This window comes from Diabrotica virgifera, chromosome 9, assembly GCF_917563875.1.
Source record: "Diabrotica virgifera virgifera chromosome 9, PGI_DIABVI_V3a".
Lineage (NCBI taxonomy): Eukaryota > Metazoa > Arthropoda > Insecta > Coleoptera > Chrysomelidae > Diabrotica > Diabrotica virgifera.
Genome location: NC_065451.1, coordinates 13,974,154 through 14,001,419, shown reverse-complemented (window position 1 = coordinate 14,001,419; position 27,266 = coordinate 13,974,154). Strand labels below are relative to the sequence as shown.

The following is a 27,266-nucleotide window of genomic DNA, read 5'->3' as shown; positions in this document are numbered from 1 at the left end:
ATTGTTTTAATTTTGTTTTGTATTTTTATTTTTAATCAATAATATATTTGTATTTTATTTATTTTATTCTATCATTAATTAGTGCAGATATTGTTCTACGTTTTCATTTCTTTGTTTATCAAGCCTTGTAATTCCATTTGCTCTTCTTAGATATAGACGAAGCAACGAAGCACTAAAAAGCCCAAAACCTAGGAATTTTGTGCAGTAAGATGAATCATCACGGAACTTTTTGCATTCGATTAGAGAGAGTGTCAGGCAACTTTGTGAACTAAATTCATCTAGGGCAAAAATTTTTGTACATAAGAAAATGCATTTTAAAAGTGCATCTCGAAGAGTTAAAAATGAAAAATTTAAAACTTGGGAAATATTGACGGAAATGAGTTGAAGTTTTATACTCGGGGGTTTTGGGGATCTCTGAGCACGAATTTCATATCTGCGATGGTCTCCAAGGTACCTGGTGCCCACGGTGGAACTCGTCGCCTAGAGTTTTATGTTATAATCATTAAAAATCAGTCAATAGATATTAGTCGGGGGTTTTTGGGGACGCCGGCCACAAATTTAATGTTGGCGATGGCATCCAAGATACCTAGTGCCCAGGGTGGAACACGTCGCCTAGAGTTTTTAGTTATAATTATCCAAAATCAGCCAAACACTATTACCCTGGGGGTTTTGGGGGTCGGTGAGTACGAATTTCATGTCGGCGATGATCTCCAAGGTACCTGGTGCCCAGTGTGGAACTCGTCGCCTGGAGTTTTATGTTATAATAATTAAAAATCAGTCAATATCCATTACACGGCGGTTTTTGGGGTCGCTGACCACGAATTTAATGTCGGCGATGGTCTCCAAGATACCTGGTGCCTAAAGTGGAACTCGTCGCCAGGAGTTTTTAGTCATAATTATTCAAAATTAGTTAAAAGCTACATATTACCCTGGTGGTTTTGAGGGTCCCTGGGTACGAATTTCATGTCGGCGATGGTGCCCAAGGTACCTGGTGCCAAGGGTTGGAACTCGTTGCCTAGCGTTTTATGTTATAACCATTCAAAATTAGTCAATAACCATTACTCGGGGGATTTTTGGAGTCGCTAAGCACAATTTAATGTTGGCGGTGGTCTCCAAGGTACTTGGTTCCCAGGGTTCAACTCGTCGCCTGGGGTTTTATGTCATAATAATTAAAAATCAGTGAAAAACCATTAATCTGGGGGTTTTGGGGGTACGAAGCTTAGTACGAATTTCATGTCGGCGATGGTCTCTAAGTTACCTGGTGCCCAGGGTGAAACTCGTCGCCTGGAGTTTTATGTTGTAACCATTCAAAACCAGTCAATAACCATGACTTGGGGGTTTTTGGGGTCTCTGAGTACGAATTTCATGTCGGCGATGGTCTCCAAAGTACCTGGTGCCTAGGGTGGAATTCGTCGCCTGCAGTTTTATGTTATATTCATTCAAAATCAGTCAATATCCATTACTTCGGTATTTTGGGGTCGCTAAATATATTTTTCATTAATAATTTTTCTTAAAACACTTTTATATTATATCCTAAAAAATTAGCTATTTAAAAATTATTTTAAAATTTTGTCACTTATAAAGCAGTTGTCGTTAAATTTTGACACTAATGACAGTTATGAAATTTTGACATAATTGGCATTTCAAGGGTAATATCATGCGATTTTTTGTGTCTTCTGCGGTATTATATTAATTTTTAGATTTCTAGTCTGCCTTTAAATAAAAAACAGTGGTTTTTAGAACTCTTTAGCGACGTATTAGTATAATATAATGTTGATGGATTACCGTCGAAGGCCGATATGATCAACCAAAAAAGAAGATATATATGGTGATTTTTCTATTGACTTTCTTGGGTGTGAATCTGTCTTTTTATTTTACTGCTCCTGGTTTAAAAACAAAGCATAGTATATATAGTATTTTTACTACAAAAGCGATATTACGTAGGTCAAAATTTTTGACGTAAGAGAACTGTCAAAACATTAGATTGTGATATTTCATTATTGCCATGTTTATAATAAGCATGGCAATAATGAAAAGTCACATTCTAATGTTTTGACAGTTCTCTTACGTCACAAATTTTGACCTACGTAATATCGCTTTTGTAGTAAAAATACTATATGCGAATACCTACAAGCTACACTTTTATATAGTTCTGTTCTTTTAAAAATGTTTAATTAATTATAAAAAAACATCTAAAAAGTGATACCGTATTTAAAGCAAAGTAAGGTTTTAATGTTGGTGTTTTGAAAAAGTCATATATTTTATACTTATTAGTTTTGTTAATTACAGAATAAATAATAATATTATAATATCAAGCCGTTTAAGATTGGTATTAAAGGAATTTTCATTATCTACAATCTATAGCTGCGCTGTTTTATAATTTTGGTTTTCGAAATCGCGGAAGAGAGAAATTTGTGTAACTTCAAGTAAGTAAATATATTTTTTTATTTTATTTTACTTTTTTATTAATTTTTTCATTATATTATACAAATAAATTGATTATAAATACGTGCAATATCATTTAATTTAACACGTATTTTTTAGATTATTTTATACCTACTTTGAAGGCCATCGCCAACAAGAAATTGGTACCCAGCGACCCCTAAAACCATAGTAATGGTTATTGACTGATTTTGTATGATTATTCCATAAAACTTCAGGCGACGAATTCCACCCTGGGCACCAGGTACCTTGGAGACCATCACCGTCATGAAATTCATGTTCAGCGACCCCCAAAAATCCCCGAGTAATGGTTTTAAATGATTTGTAATAATTATAACATAAAACTCCAGAAGACGAGTTCCACTTTGGGCACCAGGTACCTTGGAGACCATCGAACACATGAAATTATTGTTCAGCGACCCCCAAAATCCTCACAGTAATGGTTATTGACTGATATTGAATGATTATAACATAAAACTCCAGGCGACGAGTTCCACCCTGGGCACCAGGTACACAGGAGACCATTGCCGTTATGAAATTCGTGCTCAGCGACCCCCAAAACCCCCCGCGTAATGGTTTTAAATGATTTGGAATAATTATAACATAATACTTCAGACGACGAGCGTCACCCTGGGCACCAGGTATCTTGGAGACCATCGACCACACGAAACTCTTGTTCAGCGACCCCCAAAACCCTCAGAGTAATGGTTATTGAATGATTATAACATAAAACTCCAGGCGACGAGTTCCACCCTGGGCACCAGGTATCTTGGAGACCATCGCCAACACTAAATTCGTGGCCGGCGACCCCAAAAACCCCTGAATAATGGATATTGACTGATTTTTATTGATTATAACGTAAAACTCTAGGCGACGAGTTCCACCGTGCGCACCAGGTACCTTGGAGACCATCGCCGATATGAAATTCGTGCACAGCGATCCCCAAAACCCCCGATTATAAAAATTCAACTCATTTCCATTAATATTGCCCAAGTTATAAATTTTTCATTTTCACCTCTTCGAAATGCACTTTTAAAATGTATTTTCTTATGCACAAAAATTTTTGCCCTAGATGAATTTAGTTCACAAAGTTGCCTGACACTCTCTCTAATCGAATGCAAAAAGTTGCATGACGATTCATCTTACTGCACAAATTTCCTAGGTTTAATGCTTCGTTGCTTCGTCTAATATCCCTTTTTGCTAGTTTGGGTTCCAGGATTATCTCCTTGCGTTACTAACCATCTTTTAAATATATAAATAGAGCCGATGGCATCATTGTAACTTGACAACATGAATTCATTCCTCTCTGTTTTGAGTAATCTCCATCTCCATCCAATTCTCCAAGCTCATTCTTATATCAGGCGGGTCTGCACCCGCTGAGCGCAATCGCATCATTGTCACCAGCGCCATCTCTTTGATATAAATATATGTCTAGAGGGGTGATGCAAATAAGCAACTCCATTGCAGCAATTGCTGTTGTTTTCATGGCACCTGTTACATTTAGGTAAGCCATCCACTGAATATGGTTTAGTTTATTGATCGCTGTTGCCTATAGCAATTTTCTTCTTCTTAAAGTTCCCTCTCCTATCGGAGGTTGGATATCATAATGGCTATGGTCACTTTGTTGGCTGCTGCTCTGAACAGTTGTAATGAACTACAGTTAAACCATTCTCTAAGGTTCCTCAGCCAGGAGATGCGCCTTCTTCCTATGCTTCTTCTTCCTTGGATCCTTCCTTGTATAATAATTCTCAGCAACTCATATTTTTCTTCTCTGGTAATATGACCCAAATATTACAGTTTTCCAGTTTTTATACTCTTCATAATTTCTCACTCCTTATTTAAACGTCGTGGCACTTCAACATTGGTAATCCTTTGAACCCACTGAATTTTAAATATTCTTCTGTAACACCACATTTCGAACGCTTCTATTCTTCTTATGTGTTGTCTCTTCAATGTTCAAGTTTCCATTCCGTATAGCAATATAGAAAATATGTAGCATCTTAGAGCCCTCAATCTGAAAGGCAACTGAAGGTCTTTGTTTGTAAGCAGTGTCTTCATTTTTATAAATGCTTGCCGTGCAGTTTCAATTCGGACTTTAATTTCTTGGCTTTGGTGATTTTTGGCATCAACCCAGGTTTCCAGATATTTGTATGTCTTCACTTTTTCTGTTTGGGTTTGCTCTATCATTAACCTTTAATTTCCATGTTCTGTTTTTGAGACAACCATAAATTTAGTTTTTTCCTTGTTTATTTTTAGTCCGTATCGAATGCAAAAATCGTTTATTCTATTTAGCAATTCTTGTAGCGATTCCAGGGAGTCTGTCATTATAACGGTGTCATTAGCGAATCTTATGTTATTTACTATTCTTCCGTTTATAGAGATTCCATCACTTAGCTCCGCTATCGCTTCCTGAAATATGGCTTCACTGTACAGGTTAAACAGTAGCGGCGACAGAACACAACCCTGTCTTACTCCTCTCTTTATATCAATATTCTCGGATTCTTGTTCTTCTATCTTTATATTGGCCTTTTGATTCCAATACAGATTGATGATAATTCGTAAATCTCGTCTGTCTACATCTCTGTTTTCCAATAATTCTATTAGTTTTTCATGTCGGACCCTGTCAAACGCCTTTTCGAAGTCGATGAAACAGGAATAAATATTCAGGTTCATATCTAAGCACCTTTGAGAGAGGACATTAAACGCAAACAATGCCTCTCTTGTTCCAAGTCCTTTGCGGAACCCAAATTGGGTACCATCCATATTATATTCTAGCTTTCTGTATAATCTTCCATGAATCACCTTTAGCAATATTTTGAGGGTATTATATATGGCTTATTAGTGATATTGTCCTATAGTCCGAACAATCTTTGGCATATATTGTTTTTGGTATTGTTACAAAGGTGGATACCAACCATTCCTGTAGAATTTTTCCGGTTTTATATACTTCAATAAACAGATCCAGTAGTACAGGTAGAGTTTCATTGTCTAGACATTTCAGTAATTCCGCAGGTATTTCGTCTGGACCTACAGTTTTTCCGTTTTTTGCGGTTCGTATTGCTTGTTCGATTTCCTCCATAATGATCTCTGGTCCCGTTTCGCTGTCGATTTTTCAGGTTCTTGTCTATTATCATCAAACAGATCTGTTATGTATGTCTTCCACTTTTTTAATTTCTCTTTGACTTCTATAATAATTTTTCCATTTATGTATTTAAAAAGGCCATCTTTCATCCATCTCTGTTTTTTATTATTTTTGTGGGTAATATCTGCTTTCCGGCCTCTACTTACGTTTCTTGTATCATGTTCCATTTGTCATTAACATCTGTTGTTTTTATCACGTCTTGTTTGATTTTCTTTAAGTTATCATTTATTTCTTGTGTTAACCTCTGACGTAAAGGTTCTTCTTTTATATTTGAGACATAAAATCGTGGTATATTTGTTTGTTTTTGGATCTTTTTCAGTTTTATCTTCATTACGCCTACTAATGGATTATGGTCTGAATTTATGTCAGCTCCGCCTACTAATGGATTATGATCTGAATTTATGTCAGCTCCGGGGTATGTTCTCACAGACTTTATACTGTTTTTATATCTGGATTTGATTAAAATGTAATCTATCTGGTTTCTTACAATGTGATCTTTCGAAGCCGCCGGTGATATCCAGGTATAAAGTCTTCTTTTAGGTAATTTAAATAATGTATTTATTACTACCAGTTACTCGCTTTGGCAGAATTCGACAAGTCTGTCCCCCTTTGATTTCTTTCCCCCAAGCCAAATTCTCCCATACATCCATCCACTTTTCCTTTTCCAATCTTGGTGTTGAAATCTCCCATCACCAACAATATGTCATCTTTTTCTGTGGATCTTATGATTTCGTTTAATTGCATGTAGAACCTTTCTATCTCGGCCTCATCTTTGTCGGCAGTAGGTGCATATATTTGGACAACGTTTATCTTTTTAGAGAATGTTTGTAACTGAATCTTCATCAATATTTCTGAGTAGGGGGTAAAACCAACGACATATTTATTTGTTATTGCAACTCCATATCGATGTCTTGGATCATTGTTACCAACACAACATAATACATCATGCCGTTGTTTGTGGTTAGTTTTCCTGAATTGGGCCATTGAACATAGCTGATACCGAATATATTTATCTTAAGGCGATTCATTTCAGCTGTTTGGTCATAGAGCTTACCTGCTTGATACAAACTCTTCACGTTCCATGTGGCCAGTTTTAGGGTTTTTTCCTTTTTCTATTTTTTCCAAACCAATGGTTTTCTTGGTTTCCTTCTGATTATTAGGGTTTGGTTTGCTGACGACCTGAGAGGCCTCATATATTCTTCAAGTGTACCTCTCCTGCCGGATCTTGGTTTCCGACTTCCATGATCAGTAAGGTGTCTTTGGGCTTTCTCAAATGCCATTATGATTATCTAGGAATGCCATTTTAGACCTTCAATACAGTGGTTTTTCGTTCCCTTCCGTATCCTTATGCCGTTGACCACTTCATTGGTTCATCCGCCTTTAGGGCCAATTTCTTGACCCTAAGACAAAAGAGTGCCCTACCACTTACCAACTCATCCGCCCGAAGCCGTTGGTCAGTAAGTGGTGGGATTGCTTATACCGGCAATCATTCGGTGATTGCCGGTAGCACTTTTGGTACCAAATAAATACCTTAGACAGTAGCGTAGATCCAAGCCATCATCTGGGGCGAAAGGTCCAAGTGCGTTCGACGCGACGGTTCGTCGACACTGTTCATAGACAATACATATTATGCTATTTTAGCTCTACTATCTAAGTGGAACTTCAATGCTCTAACTTCTTGTCAAAGGTAATACCAAGGTATTTCACCTTTTCAGAGAAGTTTAGACTGCAGTTTAGAATCTTTGGTGATATTGTGTAAGTCCGTGATCCTTTTTTTGGTGAAGAGTACCATCGAGTTTATAGACAGTCAATGTTCCTTACATCATGTTTCTATTGGTCTGACAGCAACTTGTAATCTCTGACATAGTGTATTCTCCAACTTACTGCTTTGCAAGCCAACTATGTCGTCTGAATAAGCTATTATGTAGATCCCGTTCCTACTGAGTTGGTACCACTTTCTAACCATACCTCTATCTTTTGCTCTTCTCAAAAACCTCATTTTGCTTGCTTGGGTTCAAAAGTTATCTTTTTGCGTTATTACCCAGCTTTTAAATACATATTCGTATAACAGGGTAAGTGGATACTTTGCTTTATGAATTCTTATCATTGTACTCTTTTTTGTTATGTATTTTTATAATGGGATTAAACGACATACAGAGCAAAATCTTTATATCATCACCAAAGACCATCCTATAATATAATTCTGTCGTTTTTAGTTTAGTTATGTTCGTAAGTGTTCTACAAACACTCCAACCTAGTTCCATATTTAGGATTAATTACAAAAACAAGTTAAACGCTACATTTTAGTTTAAATTTGACACTTTAAAACAGCGAGTATTTCAAAGAGAAATTGAAACAAATGTTTATTTAGCAAGTTGAACAGCAAATTCATATACGCGTATATTTTGAGCTCTCTGTTTGCATAAACCACGAATTAAGGGTGAACGGTTATAATCGCCAACAAGTCTAGTTTGATATAACTTCATATACTGCGGTTAGTTCTAATTGTGTGGGTAACTTACATAAATATAATAGAATAACTTTTAATGATGTCTTTTAATTATTAGACCAGAGGTTATCCTTGTTATTGTTTTTTCTATTCCAGTTTGTATGTATGTATGTATACGACGGTCCGAAAAGTACTTAGCCTATGCAAGAAAAAAGAAAATTTTGGAGAAGTAATGTCGATTTATTTCTCAACATGCCTCATTTTAGCTCGATTCACTTGACCCAGAGATGCTTCAACTTCTTTAACCCATTTGAAAAATATGTTTTCTTGAGGTCTGCAAAAGTAGTTTGCGTAGTTTGCCAAAAGTGGCAGCGATGACCTCTTCATTCGACTTAAATTCCTGCCCAGCGAGTGCATTTTTTAAGTTTGGAAACAAAAAGAAGTCACATGGGGCCAAATCTGGAAAATACGGTGGATGGAGCAACAATTACCCTAAATACACAAAACATTCCAGGAATGTACTATCAAAGTTCTATGAATGTCTAGGACATTCAAGGAACATTCGGTGAATATCTGATTAAATTATTGGTGGAATGTTACCACAAGACATTCTATGAACATACTACCAATGTCCTATAATTTAAGAGAGGCCATTTACTATTCAATTTGCGTTCATTTTCAAATTTGCCGCGCATGTATCTATGTATTAGGTAATCCAAACCACGTGACAAATTTTATTTTTGGCTTGGCATACAAAAAGTTACAGCGGTTATTGTAATATCTATTTTTCAATATTGTTTATCGTCGTATTTTGTCTATTTTGGATTTCGTTTGCTGTATTTTGTGAACTTTATACATTTTACCACAATGCAAAGTGATTATTAAAGGAATTATTATTGAAAACTCCAGATGTTTGGAGAAAGGTAGGGGAAAAATTTTTATTTACTGTTCATTTTTCTCTGATATTTATCAATATTGATGAATTTTGCAAATATTAACGTTATTTCTTTTATTGTTTTAAATATTTATTGAAGCTGAAAATAATTGAGGATTTAAGATCCATATACAATTCAGTCATAATTGGATTTTACAGTAAAGTAAATACCACCAAATTACTATTATAGATATTTATACATATCTGGTGGAGTCTCACAGTTACTACTCTAAGCAGCCGATGAAAGCATAAAAAATCCTTCAGGCAGATAAATATTTTTTCACCTACCTCTACCGAAAGTATACTTTTCCGGACCTGATTGTAGGGAGCAAAGTTGTACTTTTCCTCCCTAGGGAGGAAAATATTTTTCCTCCCTAGGGAGGAAAAGTAAAAGTGACATCATGGTATTTCATTAATGAAATATAACTTATTGACGCCCTGTACAATATCTATTTTCTATTACGTAAGTATCTATACATTTTAACGTTTATTTAAAAACACTCTGTATTTTGCAGAATGGTAAAAAACAGTAAATTGTTATTCTGATTTAACAATGTTTACATTAATAAATTGACTTATATTTGACAGTTGACAGTTATATTGTACCTACTTGTTAGTTTTAGTTCTAATAAATTTTGTTGGTTACTTACATAAATAAATTAAGTAAAAATAAAAAAATGACTTGTTATTTGAGGAAGGTGGAAAAACCATATGTATAACATGGGAGTAAAGTTCCTTTTCCTCCCTTGAATGATTACTGCCCTTCCCTACGCGTCGGGCAGTAAACTTCATTCTCGGGAGGAAAAGTAGCACTTTCCTCCGTTGTTATACAAATAGCTATTACAGCTGGATTTGTTTTTAAAGGTGGAAGTCAGGAGTAACAACTTCATAAGTACCTACAAGTATATTGAGGAAATCCAGCTCCTCGATACTACTGGGCAAACTAGAAGATTGAAGAGGACAAAGCCTTTTGAACTAGTTTGAGTGATAGGTGATAGTGAAAAGAAGCAGAGCATAGTGCTTGTGTGCCTGTGTATGTTAGAATAGTGCGGTTAGAAAAGCAGAGCATAGTGCTTGTGTGCTTGTTAGATTAGATAAGATACGCTATGGGGTAAGCTCTTCATTTTAAGTAACAGTAGTAATTGAGGTTAAATTAAAATTGCTCATTGGTCATTGGACCAGATTTTAATTTATTGTAATGTACAATTCAATACAATGATTCATCATCGTAGTGATGATTATCGAAAAAATATAATGACAAGATTTTGTGCAAAAAAATGTTTAGATTTATCAAGGATGTATTATTTGGTATGGCCACATATACTTCTATAGTATATCGTCGGTGATGTGACAATACCTCTTATCTGCTTTGTCATGAATTTTGTAGGAGACGAAAAACCATTTTTATGGTCATCTCCTGTTTTCACGTGTAAATTTTGACATGTTTTGTAGTAAATAGATAGTTGAATTTACTACAAAACATGTCAAAAAATATCATATGAAAATAGGGGTGACTGAAAAAGTTTTTAGTGTCTCTTACAAAACTCATGAAAAAACAAATCGGAGGTATTATGTCACATCAGCGACTATATCCAGGGTATGTATAAAAAATATACTGTGAATGTCCAAAGAACATTCGTAGACATTCATGGAATGTTCCAACAAGACATTCAAGGAATATTTACAATGCTGACAGAGGACATTCCTGGGACATTTAGGGGACATTCTTGTGCTTTTGAGGACATTCCAGGAATGTTTTCAATATCCTGTGTGTACATTCTAGGAACATACATGAAATGTTTGGTGTTATTAGGGTAGTAGCCCAATTTGAGCAATTTAGCCATGGCGATGGTTGAGGTGTGAGCCGGTGTGAGAAACTTATTTACTCCTTGGCTTTACATCCCTCATGGGTTTTAGCCGACTCGACAACATACCTCTACTCTTCACGCCCATAGCTTTCAGGTCTCCTACTATTTCAGGTCTTGCCGCCGGAGTCGAGGCCGTCTTTTTCCAGTTGGGACTCCTTCCTATACCAGTCTGTTCTTTGGTCAGAATGTCTTCTGAGGTGCCCTGCCCATTGGAGTCTTATGGAATTTATTTATTTTATGATGTTGGCGAAGAACACTCAGCTACATCACTCAAAAGAGATTAGGACACGAATTAAAAACTCCAGAACCTTCAATACATTTATTTATTATTTCCTTCTTACTTTTTCTATTCTGTGTAAAGTTGAAATATTATGTTTACATAGGATTATTTCACAGTTATTACTTGTAATGAAAATTACATTTTTTTTAATCAATAATGTTTGACGTTTCGACTTCCACTCCGGAAATCGTTCTCAAAAAAGATTATTTTTAAAAAAATCTGCCAAAATGTATAATTAAGATATTACTTTATGTCTTTTCAAAATTGAAATACTTGGTCTCGATTTTGTAGGCAACAGCATGCGTATGGTTGAAAAGAACTTAAGAGTGGTGTTTTGACAACGTAAACGTCAAAGAAGGACTGACCAAATCCCTAAAAAATAGAGCTCGAAGCCTAAAGCAGCAAAATTGGACAACAGAAAGACGATAAATATATAGAGAGATACGGAGACGGCGACATGCAGAACGAAATTTTTGGAGTTTTAATGTTAAATTCTTTTTCTTTCTTGTTAATGTTATGTTTTATAGATCAATTTCCACCGGCCTTTTGTGACCAATAAAAACCAATTTTCTCTTTCTTAAAGCTTTGGAAGATTACCAGCCATCATTACTCGTCCATAATAATAAAACATCCTCCCTTATAAATGTAGTTAAGAAAACTTTAGTTTGATCCAGAAACAATTACTGACAGTGAAACATTCATTACCAATCTGCTGTTTATTACTTTTTTGTTACTGTTGAACATTGTAAGACCATCCTAACAGTAGCTTAAGTTTTATGATGGAATAAAATTGCAAATGTGTACTCAGTATTCGCTACTACATTTTGATGTTTAGTTTTGCTACATTATTATTACGCCGTTAAAGCTAAATGGTTTTCTTTTACTTACTTGTTTTACAGGTTATATACAGTATAAGCCAAATAAAAACGGAACATATTCGTTGATTTAGAAGAAGAATGTCACAACTCAAAAATTGCCATTTTTGAGATTTACCCTCTAACCAACTCTAAATGTTAAACTTTATTATCGGAAAAATTGTCAGAAGTTGCACTCATATAATTTCCGCTAGATGGTGACTTATGACAGTTTGATTTTGTCAAACCCATGCATTACATTTTATGGAAGAGCGGCGCAATATAGTTGTGTTTCACTTGTTGTGGAAATTACCACGTGTTTTATGGAGAACAGTGTTACAAGTTAAAAAAAGAAACGTATTTTTTTGGGATCTTGTGTTAAATATTTAATGCAAGACAATTACATTTCGTCCTAGGTAAGTATTTCTTATAAGATATGTAACAGTAACAGATATGTAACAGTAGTGATACAGTAACATTTCGAACAAATTTTGGGAAAAACTGTTCCAAATGCTAATTACAGGTAGAAAGGTGAGAACAAGAAAGAGCTTTCTATTTATATTTAAATGATAATAATGGGCTCTTTAATACTGTAAAATATTTTACCTCTTATTTTTTACCTTACCAAAATTATAATGAAAACTAGCACATTAAAATTTTAAAACGTCGCTCCTAGAAATTAGAACTTTTCGACTTGTGACAGTGTTTTTTCAAACCAACATGCAGTTAATACAGTGTATCGGTCGAGGAGTAAGACAAGGAGACAATATTTTACCTAAATTGTTCACGACAACTCTAGAGTCAATATTTAAGAACACTCAATGGCAAGATATACCCAGATAGCAATATAAACTTTTTTCAAACTTGCAACAAGTTTGATACATCAAACATGAAAGCTTGTTGCAGGTTTGCCATGGCAACTTTGCAAGCTTGCAGCAATTTTAAATCAAACTTGCGAGTTGGAGTGTGACACACTTGCTTGAAGTTTGTTTTTTCAAACTTGATTCAAACTTGATATAATAAACTTGCTGAAGGTTTGTTTTTGTTTTGTTGCATGAAGTTTGTTTTTTCAAACTTGATGCTAACTTGCTTAAGGTTTGTTTTGACATACTAGCCACAATTTGAATAAAATAATGTGAATAAAAAATACAATACCATTTTATATAACTATTTATTCAGTAATCATTCAACTAAAATATAATCTATTGTCTAAAATTATTTATTGGAACTTACATTAAACCCGCTAGCTTCTGATTCCCATGCTCAGTTTTGTCTCAGCTCTGAAACAAATAAAAGAAATTGTTATAAAGTCTTGCTGTGTGAACAGAATTAATATTTGCTATTAAAAGAGATAAAAACATGTTAAAGTAACAATTTTACAATAAAACCTAAAACTTATTTATAAATAATATATTATAATATGTTTATTTTAGATAGTACGATGTATGTAAATACAGTAAGAAGCTACGAAAAACATAAAAAAAACTTACCTCAATTTCACCAAAGCAAAAAGAATACCCATCTGTACCTAATCACCACAAGCAGGTGGGTCTATGAAAAACTGAACAAAACAAGCTTCAGCTTAGTAATTAAAGTAATAGTCTCTGAGAATTGTACGGTAAATGTTGTAAAAAAATCAAAGAAAAATATCAACATAGGATAGGACATACCTAACCACAAATTATCACCGCTTAGCAGGATGGCATGGCAGTTTACTTTTCCCGTGTTGCCAGCTGTCGAGTAAGCTTTTTCCCTCAACGTATCTTAAAAATTCCCACTTTTATGATAAAATTCCTTCCTATGCTCCTATTTAAAAAATCTGTGAAAATATGTTGAATTTTTTTCAAAGATTGTGATTTTTATAAATATTTTACAATTTGGACTGGAGCAAAGATTCCCTTATAAGTTAACTTTTTCCCTTTTATGTTGAAAATTCTCGCAGAAAGGGAAATTTACCAACGGTGCCAACACTCTCGTTTTCGTGGGCGTGACATCAGCCAGGGTAACGAACGAAACCGAACTGAACCGACCGTAACGAGTAAGTCAACCAAATAGATGGCACGCTTGACGTGGCTTTGCTACTATAAGCTTGCAGCAAAGTTGCTACAAACATGAATCATCATCTTTGTCATAACAATATTGCAGCAAACTTGACACAAACTTGCCTCTTCATATCTGACGCAGCAATTTAAAATCAAAGAATAATCAAACTTGCCACAAGTTTACATGCTATCTGGGTAGGCATTAATATAGATGGAAAGAGGTTAAATAATCTGAGATTTGCGGATGATGTTGTAAAAATCGCAGCTAACTTACAGGATACAATTTCTATGATACATTCGCTTAAAACTATAATGCTGAAGCCACATTAAGGTCTAATGCCGTTAATTATGGCATTATTTGCCATCTCTGTAATACAAATAACGCGATAATTAACGGCATTAGACGGTAGTGTGGCCCCAGCATAACAGAGCAGGATTAAAAATAAACTTTGAGAAAACTAAACTTATGACAAATCTCGTAACGAGTGACGATATAACTATTACAGAGGCGAATAGGCCTTGCATGGCCAGCATTTGGCAAACTAAGCCATATTCTAAAAAGTTCAATTCAGAGACTTTAACAGTGACGCAAAAATCCGCGAATAAACTCAGAGTTACACAACGAGCCATGGAACATGCAATGCTGAACGTGAGCCTTCGAGACCACATAGAAACTAACAAATCAGGCAAAGATCAGCAATTCAAGATGCCATCTAAAGAGCTCCGATGTTTAAGTGGAACTGGGCAGGGAACTTAGCTAGAACACAAGATAGACGGTGGACACTACGAATCATGGAATGGAGGCCCAGAATATATAAAAGAAGCTGAGGACGACTAGATGGACCGACGACATAAAAAGAGTAGCGGGAAATTGGCTACAAGCAGCCCAGTGTAGAGAACACTAGAAGGAACTGAGGGAGGCCTATGTCCAGCCAGCAGTGGACGCGATTGGCTCATTGATGATTTGAACTACATTTGAAATAGTCGACCAGTTTAAAAGTTCGACAGGACGCGACACCATAAAATATAGCAACGATAAATTATTCGCCATGTAGCAAAGATCCTTCTCCTTTTGCGAAGCCAGCCGAAAGTAACCAACATTTTCAAGTCGCGTAGGTACAGGTGTTATAACAGAGTTGCCACGTCTCGCTAAAGTCTCTGAGTTAAATGTCGTTGGAAAGAAATTTAAGAGATGAACACTGCTACAATAGAAAGGAGTGGCGATTAGGAACGGAAAGGCATATAACTTTATACAACCAGTTTAGTATATTCTATGAAACTCTGATCCCTGTTACATCTTTCCATAATTGTTTCAGTTAATGTGATTCTTCTGGAGTGGTTTGGTCACTTGCTTCGGATGGATGAACAGCTTTGACCAAAAAATATTAAAAATGAATCCCCCAGGTAAGAGAAAGAGGGAAGACCAAGGCTATCCTGCAATGAAAATCTAAGAAAAGCCATGGAACATCGAGATTTGGAGGAAGATGACGTCCAGGATAGGAGTAGATGGCGATTAGGTGAAGAGATGCAACATAGGCCGTTTTAAACCCCATATATTGTTTTTCTATCAAAGTCATCTGTTTATTAATGTTAAAACAAAATTAATTTAAAGCTTCTTACTTACGTAGGAAAAGGCTTTCCGTCTTGTTCTAAACAGTGAGCGGCAGTAAGTATCCATTTTGGATGTATCAGACTGCCTCCGCAAAACGTCAGATAGCTAGTGTTGTTGACTTGGAGCATCAAACTAGCTTGAAATGGAAAATCTCCCAGTGCAGGTTCTCTGGCTCTATGAAAGCCCTAAAATCAAAATGAAGTACTTGAATTTTTAGCACATTCGCGTTGAAAATAAAAGATTAGCTAAACAAACAGTTTAAGTTGAGGTGTAAGCTATTTAAATTTTAAGAAAACACAAAGAAAAAATAAAGGAATTAGTATGGATACAATATAATTAGAGTAGGACAGAGGCCAAAATACAAGGAATAAGAAGAAAGGAAAGATCTCCCAGGCAACCAAATAACGTTTACAAAACGTTGAAAAGACGGCATAATTATCACCAAACCACGTCAGGTTGTCACGTTTTTTCGACGTCGAAAGTAACGTGAATATATCCCACCATAACTGACGTCAATTTTATCACGTTTTAAATAGTTGATATAAAAATCGTAGTTTTTATGTCGTTCTTTTTAGATTATTTTTATTTTTATGGTTTTCAAAATACACAATAATAATTATTCGTATGGGTATTGTTGGTACATATTGCAATCTTTCATTTAACTGTTTTAAATTTAGCTTATAGGCTATGGTATAATATCTGTGTCAAAACTGAAACAACATATAAACTAATAAACAATTTATTAACAAATTCATTTAATTAAACTTAATAACACTTAATTAGTTCATTAACACAAAATATTCACCAAAACAAAACACATAACCTCAAACCGTTTTCAAGAAGAACTATTGCATTAAACTAACTCACTACTCATTTGAGAAAAACGAATAAAAATCTCTTAATTAACACGTTTCTTCAACTAAGGGCCGGTTGTTCGAACGCTAATCAACAATGATCATTATCAAATATTTAATTACTGTCACCAACTGTCAATGTCAACTTTGTTTGGGTTGCTGAAAACATAATTAATTATAATTATGAAATTACTTAATCAATTATGTTAATAATTGTTATGTTAATTGATTAACTAATCTCATAATTATAATCAATTATGTTTTCAGCAACCCAATAAAAGTTGACATTGACAGTTTTGGTGACAGTAATTAAATATTTGATAGTGATCATTGTTGATTAGCGTTCGAACAACCGGCCCTAAATATCTAAATGAAAATTCCATTTTTACCACACAAAGCACATAAAAAATAAATGAAAAATTTCTTATGACAATGTGATGACAATTTAAGCTTATAAACGTCAATGTCAATATACAACATTAACATTATAAGCATTAACCAGTTAAGCTCCTCCCATTTTGTTGAAGTCAGACTTGGGCTGTCTGAAATGAAAACGTATTTTTAAACGTATTTTAACGTAATTAATAATACGTATTTAAAATCACCTACAAAAGACGTTTATACGACGTAATGTTTAAATACGTGTATATATTCAACTAAAAGCTAACGTTTCCTCGACGTTATTGACGTCACTTGGTTGCCTGGGAGGAAGGGGTGGATAGAACAAATCCAGGAAATCGGGACCAAGAGAGGAAAAATAAAGCAACAGATGATGGAAATGGCAGAAGACAGGAAAACGTGGATGAAAAGGGTAACGTATAGATAATATAAAAGGTAGGATACAATGTATAGATGCCAACAAGATCTTCGACGCTCTTATAGGCTATAAGGAATGCGAGAAAAAGAAAGAAGATTTTGAATAATGAAGAATTTAAAACTCTTCATTCAAATAATTATTATTAAAATCGGTTTTCCTATTATGTATTGAAAGTCATTTTATGTTGTTCTATATGTTTGTCAAAAGTTTCTGCCAGTCTGACCGATGTAAGTTTTTAGACAATCACCACATGTTAGTTTGTATACCACCACTCTGTAATTACTGTTTCTTTTGGCTCTTATTGTTCTTATGTCCTTTCTTTTTCATGTATTTATAAATATATATTAATTTCGTGTTTTATTTTTTTCTCTGAAGTTTATTTCCGTATCCATTATAGACAAGGAGAAAACAGCGGGTTCTCTCGAAGACATTCCAGAATAAGACTCAAGAAGTCGTCCACGCGAAAAGTGGTCCAAATTTTTTTTAAAAATGTTTTTAATCAAATTGCAATAATCAATATTTTTGGCCAGAACAATTTTTTTTTAGGTTTTTTGGACCGTTCTGGATAAAAAAGGTCTCTTATAATTTTTCTATAAAGTTAATCGTTTTCGAGGTAAAAGCATTTTAAAATTGAAAAAAAAACGAAAAATGGCGATTTTCAAGGCTTAATAACTCGGTTAAAATTTATTATTATGAAAGTCATAAAGTAACTAAATCAAAGTTTAAAGTCCCCCCTGCAAGATCCTGAAGAAATTTTTGTCATTATTTGATTACTAAGCTGTTATTTTTAAGTAAAAATAATGAGCGCCATGCACGTATTAGGCGGCCATCCATGATGAGTCCGAAAGAGATGCGATTCCGGCAGTCCAATGGCGAATCTCACTCGCACTCACATTTACAGCCGCGTCAATACGATCTTACCACTCATTATTAAGAATTAAAAATAATAGCTTAGTAATAAATTATTGACACAAATTTCTTCAGGATCATGAAGGTGGGGCTTTAGATTTGACTTAGTCACTTTCTGACTTTTATAATAATAATTTTTAACGGAGTTATTAAGTCTTAAAAATGGCCATTTTCACGTTTTTCAAATTTTAAATTGCTTATAACTCGAACACGATCAACTTAAGAGAAAAATTATAACAGACCTTTTCTGTCCGGAATGGCCCGAAAAATAAAAAAAAAAAAAAGTTTCTCCGGCCCAAAAATATTGATTTTTGCAATTTGATTAAAAAAAATGTTAAAAAAAATTGGACCATTATTCGCGTGGGCGACTTCTTGAACCTTATTCTGGGGTGTCTCGCGAATGTGGTTATGCAGAAAAATCTCATGGGAATATTTTTTGTCTATTAATTTTTTGTTTATTTGTAATGTATTTTATCTTTTTTGTTTACACAGTTTACCAACCGTATAATCTGTAGTCTCATTCTTTTCTGATTATACATCCATGATCTCCACTCTTTTCATCCTATAATGCTCTTCATTCCGACAAATCTCTGTCTTCTGTTGTTAGAACTACTTTTATTTAAAATTAAAAGTTGTACGTCAGCATTATTTGAAAGAATATGCGTAAATTGTTAACTACTCTATCTAAATTATTATATTAGATAGGAAAAAAATATCAAGGTAATTCCAATTTGTAGTTGTGATTTCTGAATAGAACAATAATACAAAGATAAAATATTAGAACAGCATAAACAGGCTTTTGTGCATTCCTCCATCACGTTTGTTGTTTCTAGTACAATGAACTATTCATATCTCTTGAGTAGTAAACGTATTACCTTAAAGGCCGTAAGCTGTTTTTATTATAATCAATGGAAATCAATAAACTAAAAAAATACAGATATAATTCTCAATGACCAACTTGAGTTAAACAGCTCCCCACTCCCCACTATTCAGTTAAATACTTTAAAGTACAGACAGCCAGTAAAATACATCACTACAGAAAAAAGCTTTCTGCCAAAACAGCAAGCTGTAGTAACATTAACTTAAAATAAATTTTATTAAAGTATTGAAATTTTTTTTTCAGTATTTTATTGTTAGATAAAATGAATTTCCATCAAGTAATAGTCAGAGATCCCAGGCCTATTTTCACCATTTACTACTAACAAGCTAATTTTTCGTAAATAGCTTCATTTGGACCAGACACCCAACTTTTTTCCTTACAACAATTTCCGTATGTGGTATATAACAAAGATAGCAGGGATAGTCCAATCGGCTTAGTTAGACGAATAACAGGCCTAACCTTGCATGCCGAGCTGTCCCAAATTTTATTTTTCTTATCTTTTGGGAGGGTCAATAGTAGTGTAAATTTAAAATCTCGACTGAATTCCGCCGTTGCGTTAGCCGTCATTTTGATTTTAAACGGGAACCGTTTTACCTCAATATCTCCATTTTCAACTTCTCGACAAAAAGTATAAGAACTAAAATTGTTGAAAATGTAATTTTTTATAATTTCTTTTATTACAATATTTTTGTGCGGTCGATATTTTCAGAGTGATGGGGGCCAATAATGACAGTTATTATTTTTCCCCATAACTCTAAAAATATCGACCGCACGAAAAATATTGTAATAGAAGAAATGATAGAAAATTACATTTTCAACAATTTTAGTTGTCATACTTTTTGTCGAGTAGTTGAAAATGGCGCAGATATTGAGGTAGAACAGTTCCTGTTTAAAATCAAAATGACTGCTAACGCAACGGTGGAATTCAGTCGAGATTTTAAATTTAAACTACTACTGACCCTCCCTAAAGATAAGAAAAATAATATTTGGGGCAGCTCGGCATACAAGGTTAGGCCTGTTATTCGTCTAACTCGACTGGAATAATCCTTTTTAATTTTTAAAATTTTTAAATTTTAAAAATTAAAAAAAAAAATTATTCCCTGAGAAATCTAGCATCACTTTTTTCTGTAGACATAGGTTAAGTTTCCCTACCAGTATAAATTTAAGTAATGTTGATATTAATGTATCCTCTCACCATAAGTATCTGGGCGTAGTTTTGGATAAAAAACTAACCTGGACACTCCACGCGAATCACATTATCAAAAAATGCGAAAAATGTTTATACATGCTTCGTTGCATAAAATATGTAAAGCTAGATGGGGTGCCGACTCAAAGATAGCATTAATGTTCTATAAATCGTATATCCGGTCAATCATTGATTATGGATGCTTTTTATATGGTTCATCGTCAAAATCTAATTTATCAAAAATCGATCATATTCAGTATAAGGCAATACGTATATGTATTAGTGCGTTTAAGTCAACGCCATGTGTTGCAATTCTAGCAGAAGCGCAGGAACCTCCTCTAAAACTTAGAAGAGAATTCTTGTCTAATAAGTTTCTATTAAAGACCAGGACTTTCGACTCACATAAATTATTAAGTAAAATTAACAGTCTCACTGAATATAATTTAATAAATTCTTATTGGAGAATTAAATTAAATTCTTATTCTTCTCCCCTTCTTACAGATGTCTATCTAGAAACTAACAACTTCTAACATTAAACATTAAACAAATATTACCCATATATAACCTTTCTATTGAGGAAATCGAAAGATATTTCCAAAGATCATAAAACCTACATACAGAAACTTACCATGCCAAAACAATAAAATTATAAAATTAATTTTATTTGAATTTTCTAATTATAAATACATAGGTCTGGATCCCGCGTATGAAAAAAAAGTTGATTAATAGCAAGCTGAAAATTTGTTAATAGCTTAAGGGTGTCTAGCCGGATAAACTTTGATATATGGGAACACTGGAACAGGGACAGTTTTAATTGTGGAACGGAATAAAAATTTGGAACGGTCAGACCATGAAAATGGCACATTTATTTTGTCCGACAGAATAGACTTAAACTCTCCGAACAGAGATTAAACTCTCATGCAAAAATCAGACTGCTATTTATCACCTGTCATAATTCCTGTCATTTGACAAATTCTACATGTTCCACTCATGAAAACGCCCATTTGGTGATAAATAGCAGTCTGATTTTTGCATGAGAGTTTAATCTATGTTCGGAGAGTTTAAGTCTATTCTGTCGGACAAAATAAATGTGCCGTTTTCGTGGTCTGACCGTTCCAAATTTTTAACCTGTTCCAGGGTTCCCATATATCAAAGTTTATCCGACTAGAAACCCTTAATCTATCAACAAATTTTCAGCTTGCTATTAATCAATTTTTTTTCATACGCGGGATCCAGACCTAACATCTCTACAGATGGTTCAAAAACATGTAATACTGTAGGTGGCGCTTATTATGTTTCTAATATAAAAAGTGGTAATTCTTTTAGACTACCTAAGTTTACATCTATGTTTACTGCCGAACTTTATGCTATTGCAAGAGCTCTAACGTACGCGGTTGAACAGAACTTTGTAGACAAGGTTATACTATCAGATTCTTTATCTGCTCTTGAGGCAATATCACAACCAATAACCAAAAAACACAACAATGCGTTGTTATGCCATATTAAAAAGACAATCGCTCGATTTAAAAATAATAGCAGTGACTTGGTCTTTATCTGGGTAAAAGGGCATACCGGAATCAAAGAAAGTAGTGAGATAGTGGGTGAAATGGCAAAGAATTCAGCAACTTTAAATGAAATAGTAGATTTAACAATCTCCAGCGATTACATTCCAGAATTGCATGAAAAATTAAGAAAGAAATGGGAAACTATTTGGCTAAAGTTTGTACAAACTTTGAGGAATCCATACACATACATATACCCACAACTTCCGCAAAATATCCCACTTATATTTCATTATTACGTTACTCGATTTTATTCCACATCCCTAAGTCGCTTAAGATTAAACCATGGCAATTTTCCTGCGCATTTAGCTAAAATAGGAATGCGTATCAACTCTCTCTGTTCATGTGATAACTACCCTACTGCATATTTAAATCACATAATATTGAATTGTGAACTTAATAAATACCATAAGAAAGCACTAATTGCTAGACTTCAGGAGCAAAATGTAAGTTTACCGCTGAATATTTTACACCTACTTGGCTTCAACACCAGAACTATTAATGATATTATCGTACAGTTTCATAAAGATTCTAAAATAAAAATTTAATATGACATCTTCAATCTTCAACTTCCAAATATCTGTGGCAAACAGTTCATCTAATGCCATCCCCTCTTTGTGAACACACACATACACATACGGAAATTGTTGCAAGGAAGAAAGTTGGGCGTCTCGTCAAAATAAAGCTACTCACGAAAAATTGGCTTGTTAGTAGTAAATGGTGAAAATAGGCCTGGGATCATTGACTATGACTATAACGGTCGAATCCATTAATTATGAAAAAAAATTAATATTATAAAGCATTCTTGATTTTGTTTTGATAACGTAGATTTTAATTTACTTTTTCTCGACGTTGATCATTTTCTCCTAAAATTCAAGTTGTACTTACATTCACAATTGCAGCAGTTTTTCCACCACTTACGAATTCAAAAACTCCCAGCAAAACCCATATTAACATTTTACAACTACATTAATGTCATTTATTATTGCATATTATACCATCATATTGAATATATTCGCGGAATCACCAATATGGGAAGCAAAAGGTTGAATCTGATATTAAAAATTTCATGGTCAATTAAAGGTCGACAATCAACTGTAGTAATTAGACCAATTTATCCCAGGGTAATGTATGTACATAACATACCGAGTGCGCAAGTTAAACAACATTAAAATACCAACAGTAAAATAACAACTTTATTAGATGGTCTCGTTAGGTAACATATTTCATATTTTAAAAGGTCATATAGCATTTTAAAACGGTTTTGTAATCAATAAAAGTACCTACATAATGTCCAAATAACTTCTTTTATTATTCTTGTCCATTTTTTATAGAAATATATTTTTAGATCACTGCATTTAGTTTAGAAATATATTTTTTAAATACCTAAGAGGTGTTAGTTGTCATGTTTGTCAAGTCAATGTTTGTTGAATTCTCCCCAATGATATTTCTCAATTTTTTTAACCGGCTTAAAGATATCACTTAACATAGGACAGGACAGCATAAGGACAGGACAGGACGTTTAAACATAAACTATTTACACTAACTCAAAAGGTCTTACACTAACCTGAAAGGTTTAGTTCTTTCTACACCGAGAGAAAAAAATTCTTGACATAAAGAAACTTTATTAATATTTAAGAAATATCGACTTGGCATATTGCCTAAGAAATATATCTTTGTATGTAAGATATAATTTTCTAAAATATTTCAAATAAATTCTACTATAGCCAAAGAAATATATCTTAAACATGATTGAACTATCACTTTCTGGCAAACTTCAAACCCATTTATCAGAAAGAAATTACACTTGATGTTAATTAATTTTATTAGTCATAAAAATATATTTTCTACACATTAGAAAAATATTCTTTCTGGCAATAATATTTCTTAGTAAGAAATATTATTATTTTAGTATTAATAATTAATTTATTTAATGTTATGAAATATATTTCGCAGAGATAAACGTATATTTAGAGTTAAGTTAATATTTCTTGAAAATAAAGTGATATTACATACGCGAAATAAATCATTGTGTTAAGGTAAAATCATTATTTATTAATAAAACAAGATATAAAACGTTATTATTACATACAAATATTTTCTCTACTCTTAAACCACTGGCTTCTACACAACAATAAAAGGATGGAGAGGCAAATCCAACTTCCTCAAATTTTCCATCTTTTGTTAATAGCACTTTGTATATCAGCCATTCACTAAAACAAAATCGTTATGTAGAAAGAGTATACTTACTTTAATACAATTTTTTTTATAAAGATATAGATATTTATTTTGACAAATTTAGAAAATACAAAAAAAAAAAAACAAAATACACGACCCCACATAAGAACTATTAATACTAATATTAGTCAATCATATTTAGTTCAAACATAGCATTATTTAACCTACACATCTTTGTTAATTTTTTGCTTTTTGTTAATGAAATATTAATTATTTATCTGTATAATATTAAGTCACACAATAAACATTGTTTAGCTAAAACAAGAATGAAAATACAACCAATGTAAAACATTAAAGCAGGCATAATAATATGTAATTTTCTTAATTTTTATAATCTAAAAGAGACAGCATACCTAATCATTAAGAAATTTTATTACGGTAAAGTATTATTAGTTTACATCTAAGTCATTTAATACATATTAACTAATTTACGGTTTTCGGCAATAACATTTCTTAACCATAAACATATATTTTTTTAGACTTACTGATTTCTTCATCTCAAATAAATTAACAGAAAAAATCCTCAGCGTTGCACCCGCCATGTTTGATATAGCGTTGCATTGTATATTTTTATAGAAGACGATACATTCAAGAAACCTATTATAGTTGATACATAAGTATACACATTTTTAAAAAGGTACTTACATGTATGAAGTTCTACTATTTCTGGAAGGCCCCGCAGTTGGTTAATAACTCCTTTCTTAATATGTATTGTTCTGAAGCTATATATTATATCATTCTGTCCGTTTTAAATTGTGGCATATTTCCCAGTTAGAATAATAAGCTCCTTTATTTCAGAGTCGTCTATCATTATACCTAAAAAGCATATAAAGATACGATTATGATTCTTTTTTAACCATTCTGATACGCAACAATATTATTATTACATCTTAAATTACTCAATTTACTTTTATTTAATACCTATATATGTACGTACCTTCAAAATATCCGTTAATTTTTTTAAAGTACAGCAATAAATCCAACATCCATCTATATGAACATGAACATATCACGCCATCTTGACAAACACTGACGACTAAATCATAAATAGTTAATCTGCGCAATTCTTTTGTGTAAGAAAATCTCTTTGCAAGTAACATTTCGGCATTAATGACAAATTTTTTATTTTATAACCACAGTTAGTACAGAGGATATTTCTGAAGAATTATTTCTTGTGGTTTAAAACATTTATTTGATTGCAAGAAAATTTCTTGTTCACAAATATAAATATGGATTAACTTAACATTATATTTCTTATAGTGCAAAATATTTGTAGTTTTCAATTTAAGAAATAAAAACTTTAGCATAAGAAAATTAAACGTAACCATTAATGTATTTCTTAGTATTGAAGAAATTATCTGTAAGAAATTATTGAGTTGTGTTTAAAAAACTCGTTTCTTTATATGTGAACCGGTATGTTTAAGTTAATAGGATATGTTAACTTTTAAGAAATATTGCTCAAAGAAATCGGTGTTTTAGGAGAAAAGAAATTGTTCTCTCGGTGTAGTATTCCCACTGGGTTTCGCAAAGGCCTAGGAACTCATGAATCTCTTTTTTCGCTTAACATACCTATACAAAGGTGCCTGGACTCCAATCAAGATATATATGCGTGTTTATTGACTATAATAAAGCATTCGACAGAGTTCGACATGAACAATTAATGCATGTCCTGGAATCAAATAAAATAGGCTACAATGACCTCAGGATTATATCAAAAGTACGTGTTAACGATCAGCTATCAGAAGAAATTGAAATCAGACGTGGAGTGAGACAGGGATGCGTGTTATCGCCAATTCTTTTTAATGCTTACTCGGAAGAGATCTTGAAAAAAGCTCTGAACATGAACAATTAATGCATGTCCTGGAATCAAAGAAAATAGACTACAATGACCTCAGCATTATATCAAAAGTACGTGTTAACGATGAGCTATCAGAGAAAATTGAAATCAGACGTGGAGTGAGACAGGGATGCGTGTTATCGCCAATTCTTTTTAATGCCTACTCGGAAGAGATCTTGAAAAAAGCTCTTGAGGGTGAAACAGCTGGAATAAAGGTAAATGGAGTTCCCATTAACAACATTAGATATGCGGATGACACTGTCATCTTAGCCAAAAATATTGGGGATCTTCAGAGGCTGGTGACCAGAATAGCTGATTTTGGACAAGAATACGGTCTAGGTCTAACAATGAACGTTAAGAAGACAAAGTTTATGAGAATATCGAAAACTCAAATAAATAACGAGAATCTCTTCAAAAACGGATCCAATATCGAACGAGTCAACCAATATGTATACCTTGGAACAATGATCAACTCCACAGGAGATTACTTACAGGCAATCAAAATCAGAATAGAAAAGGCTAGAGCAAATTTTAACAAAATGAGAAAAGTGCTCTGCACAAGAGATTTGAAGTTGGAGCTAAGAGTTAGGTTGGCTAGGCGCTACGTTTCCTCGACTTTTTTTTTATGGAATGGAAGCTTGGACCTTGAGTGCTGCATGAATGAAAAAACTAGAATCATTCGAGCTGTGGGTGTACACAAGAGTTCTGAAAATATCGTGGACAGAACACGTCACAAACAAAGAGGTTCTGAGAAAGATGAATAAAGAAATGGAGATCTTCAATTATAATAGAATAGAAATATGCTTTATTGTCACTGAAAATTATACAAATTTTATGGACAAAGCTTAACATAAAGTCAGAAAAAAAATAATAACAATAACAATAACAAATACAATTTTCTGAAATTTGAGAAATCGTCAATATAAAAAAATACAAGTTAATAAATTAAGAAAATAAAACAAAACCAATATATTGCAAAAATTAATAGAAATTGCAAAGTGCACATAAAACAAAGTAAAATACAGACATAGGAACTACTAAATTTAAGCTGCTGCATGTGACACCCAAATATAGATAAGTTTGGTTACTTGCACATTTCTATAATTTCTTAGTTAGTCATTAAGAAACTCTTCTACTGAATAATATGGTCTTTTAGATAGATGAGCTTTTGTCATTTTACGGAACTTGGGGAAAGATGTTGCAGATTTGAGTTGTAAAGGGAGATGGTTGTATAGTTTTTTGCGGAATATAATATAGCTTTCTTTACTAACTCAGAGCACGGGATCGGTAAATAGATATCAAAGAGCCTTGCTAGAAAGACATGCATGTGTTTTCGAATTAAGCAAACAGTTTCTGAAAT

The 27,266-nt window shown here is 33.4% G+C and overlaps 1 protein-coding gene across 1 annotated transcript in view; it reads right to left on the bottom strand.

The window, feature by feature from the left end:
- The window catches only part of LOC126892191 (elastase-1-like), a 65,783-nt gene extending 42,873 nt beyond the window's left edge, over window positions 1–22,910 (bottom strand). Inside the window, exons 1-2 of the mRNA XM_050661674.1 lie at window positions 22,720–22,910; window positions 15,636–15,808 (exon numbers count right to left, since the gene is read on the bottom strand). Of these exons, the coding sequence (XP_050517631.1) occupies window positions 15,636–15,808; window positions 22,720–22,788 (242 nt within the window). The 5' untranslated portion in view covers window positions 22,789–22,910. The remainder of the gene's footprint in view (window positions 1–15,635; window positions 15,809–22,719) is intronic.
- Window positions 22,911–27,266: the final 4,356 nt, after the last annotated feature.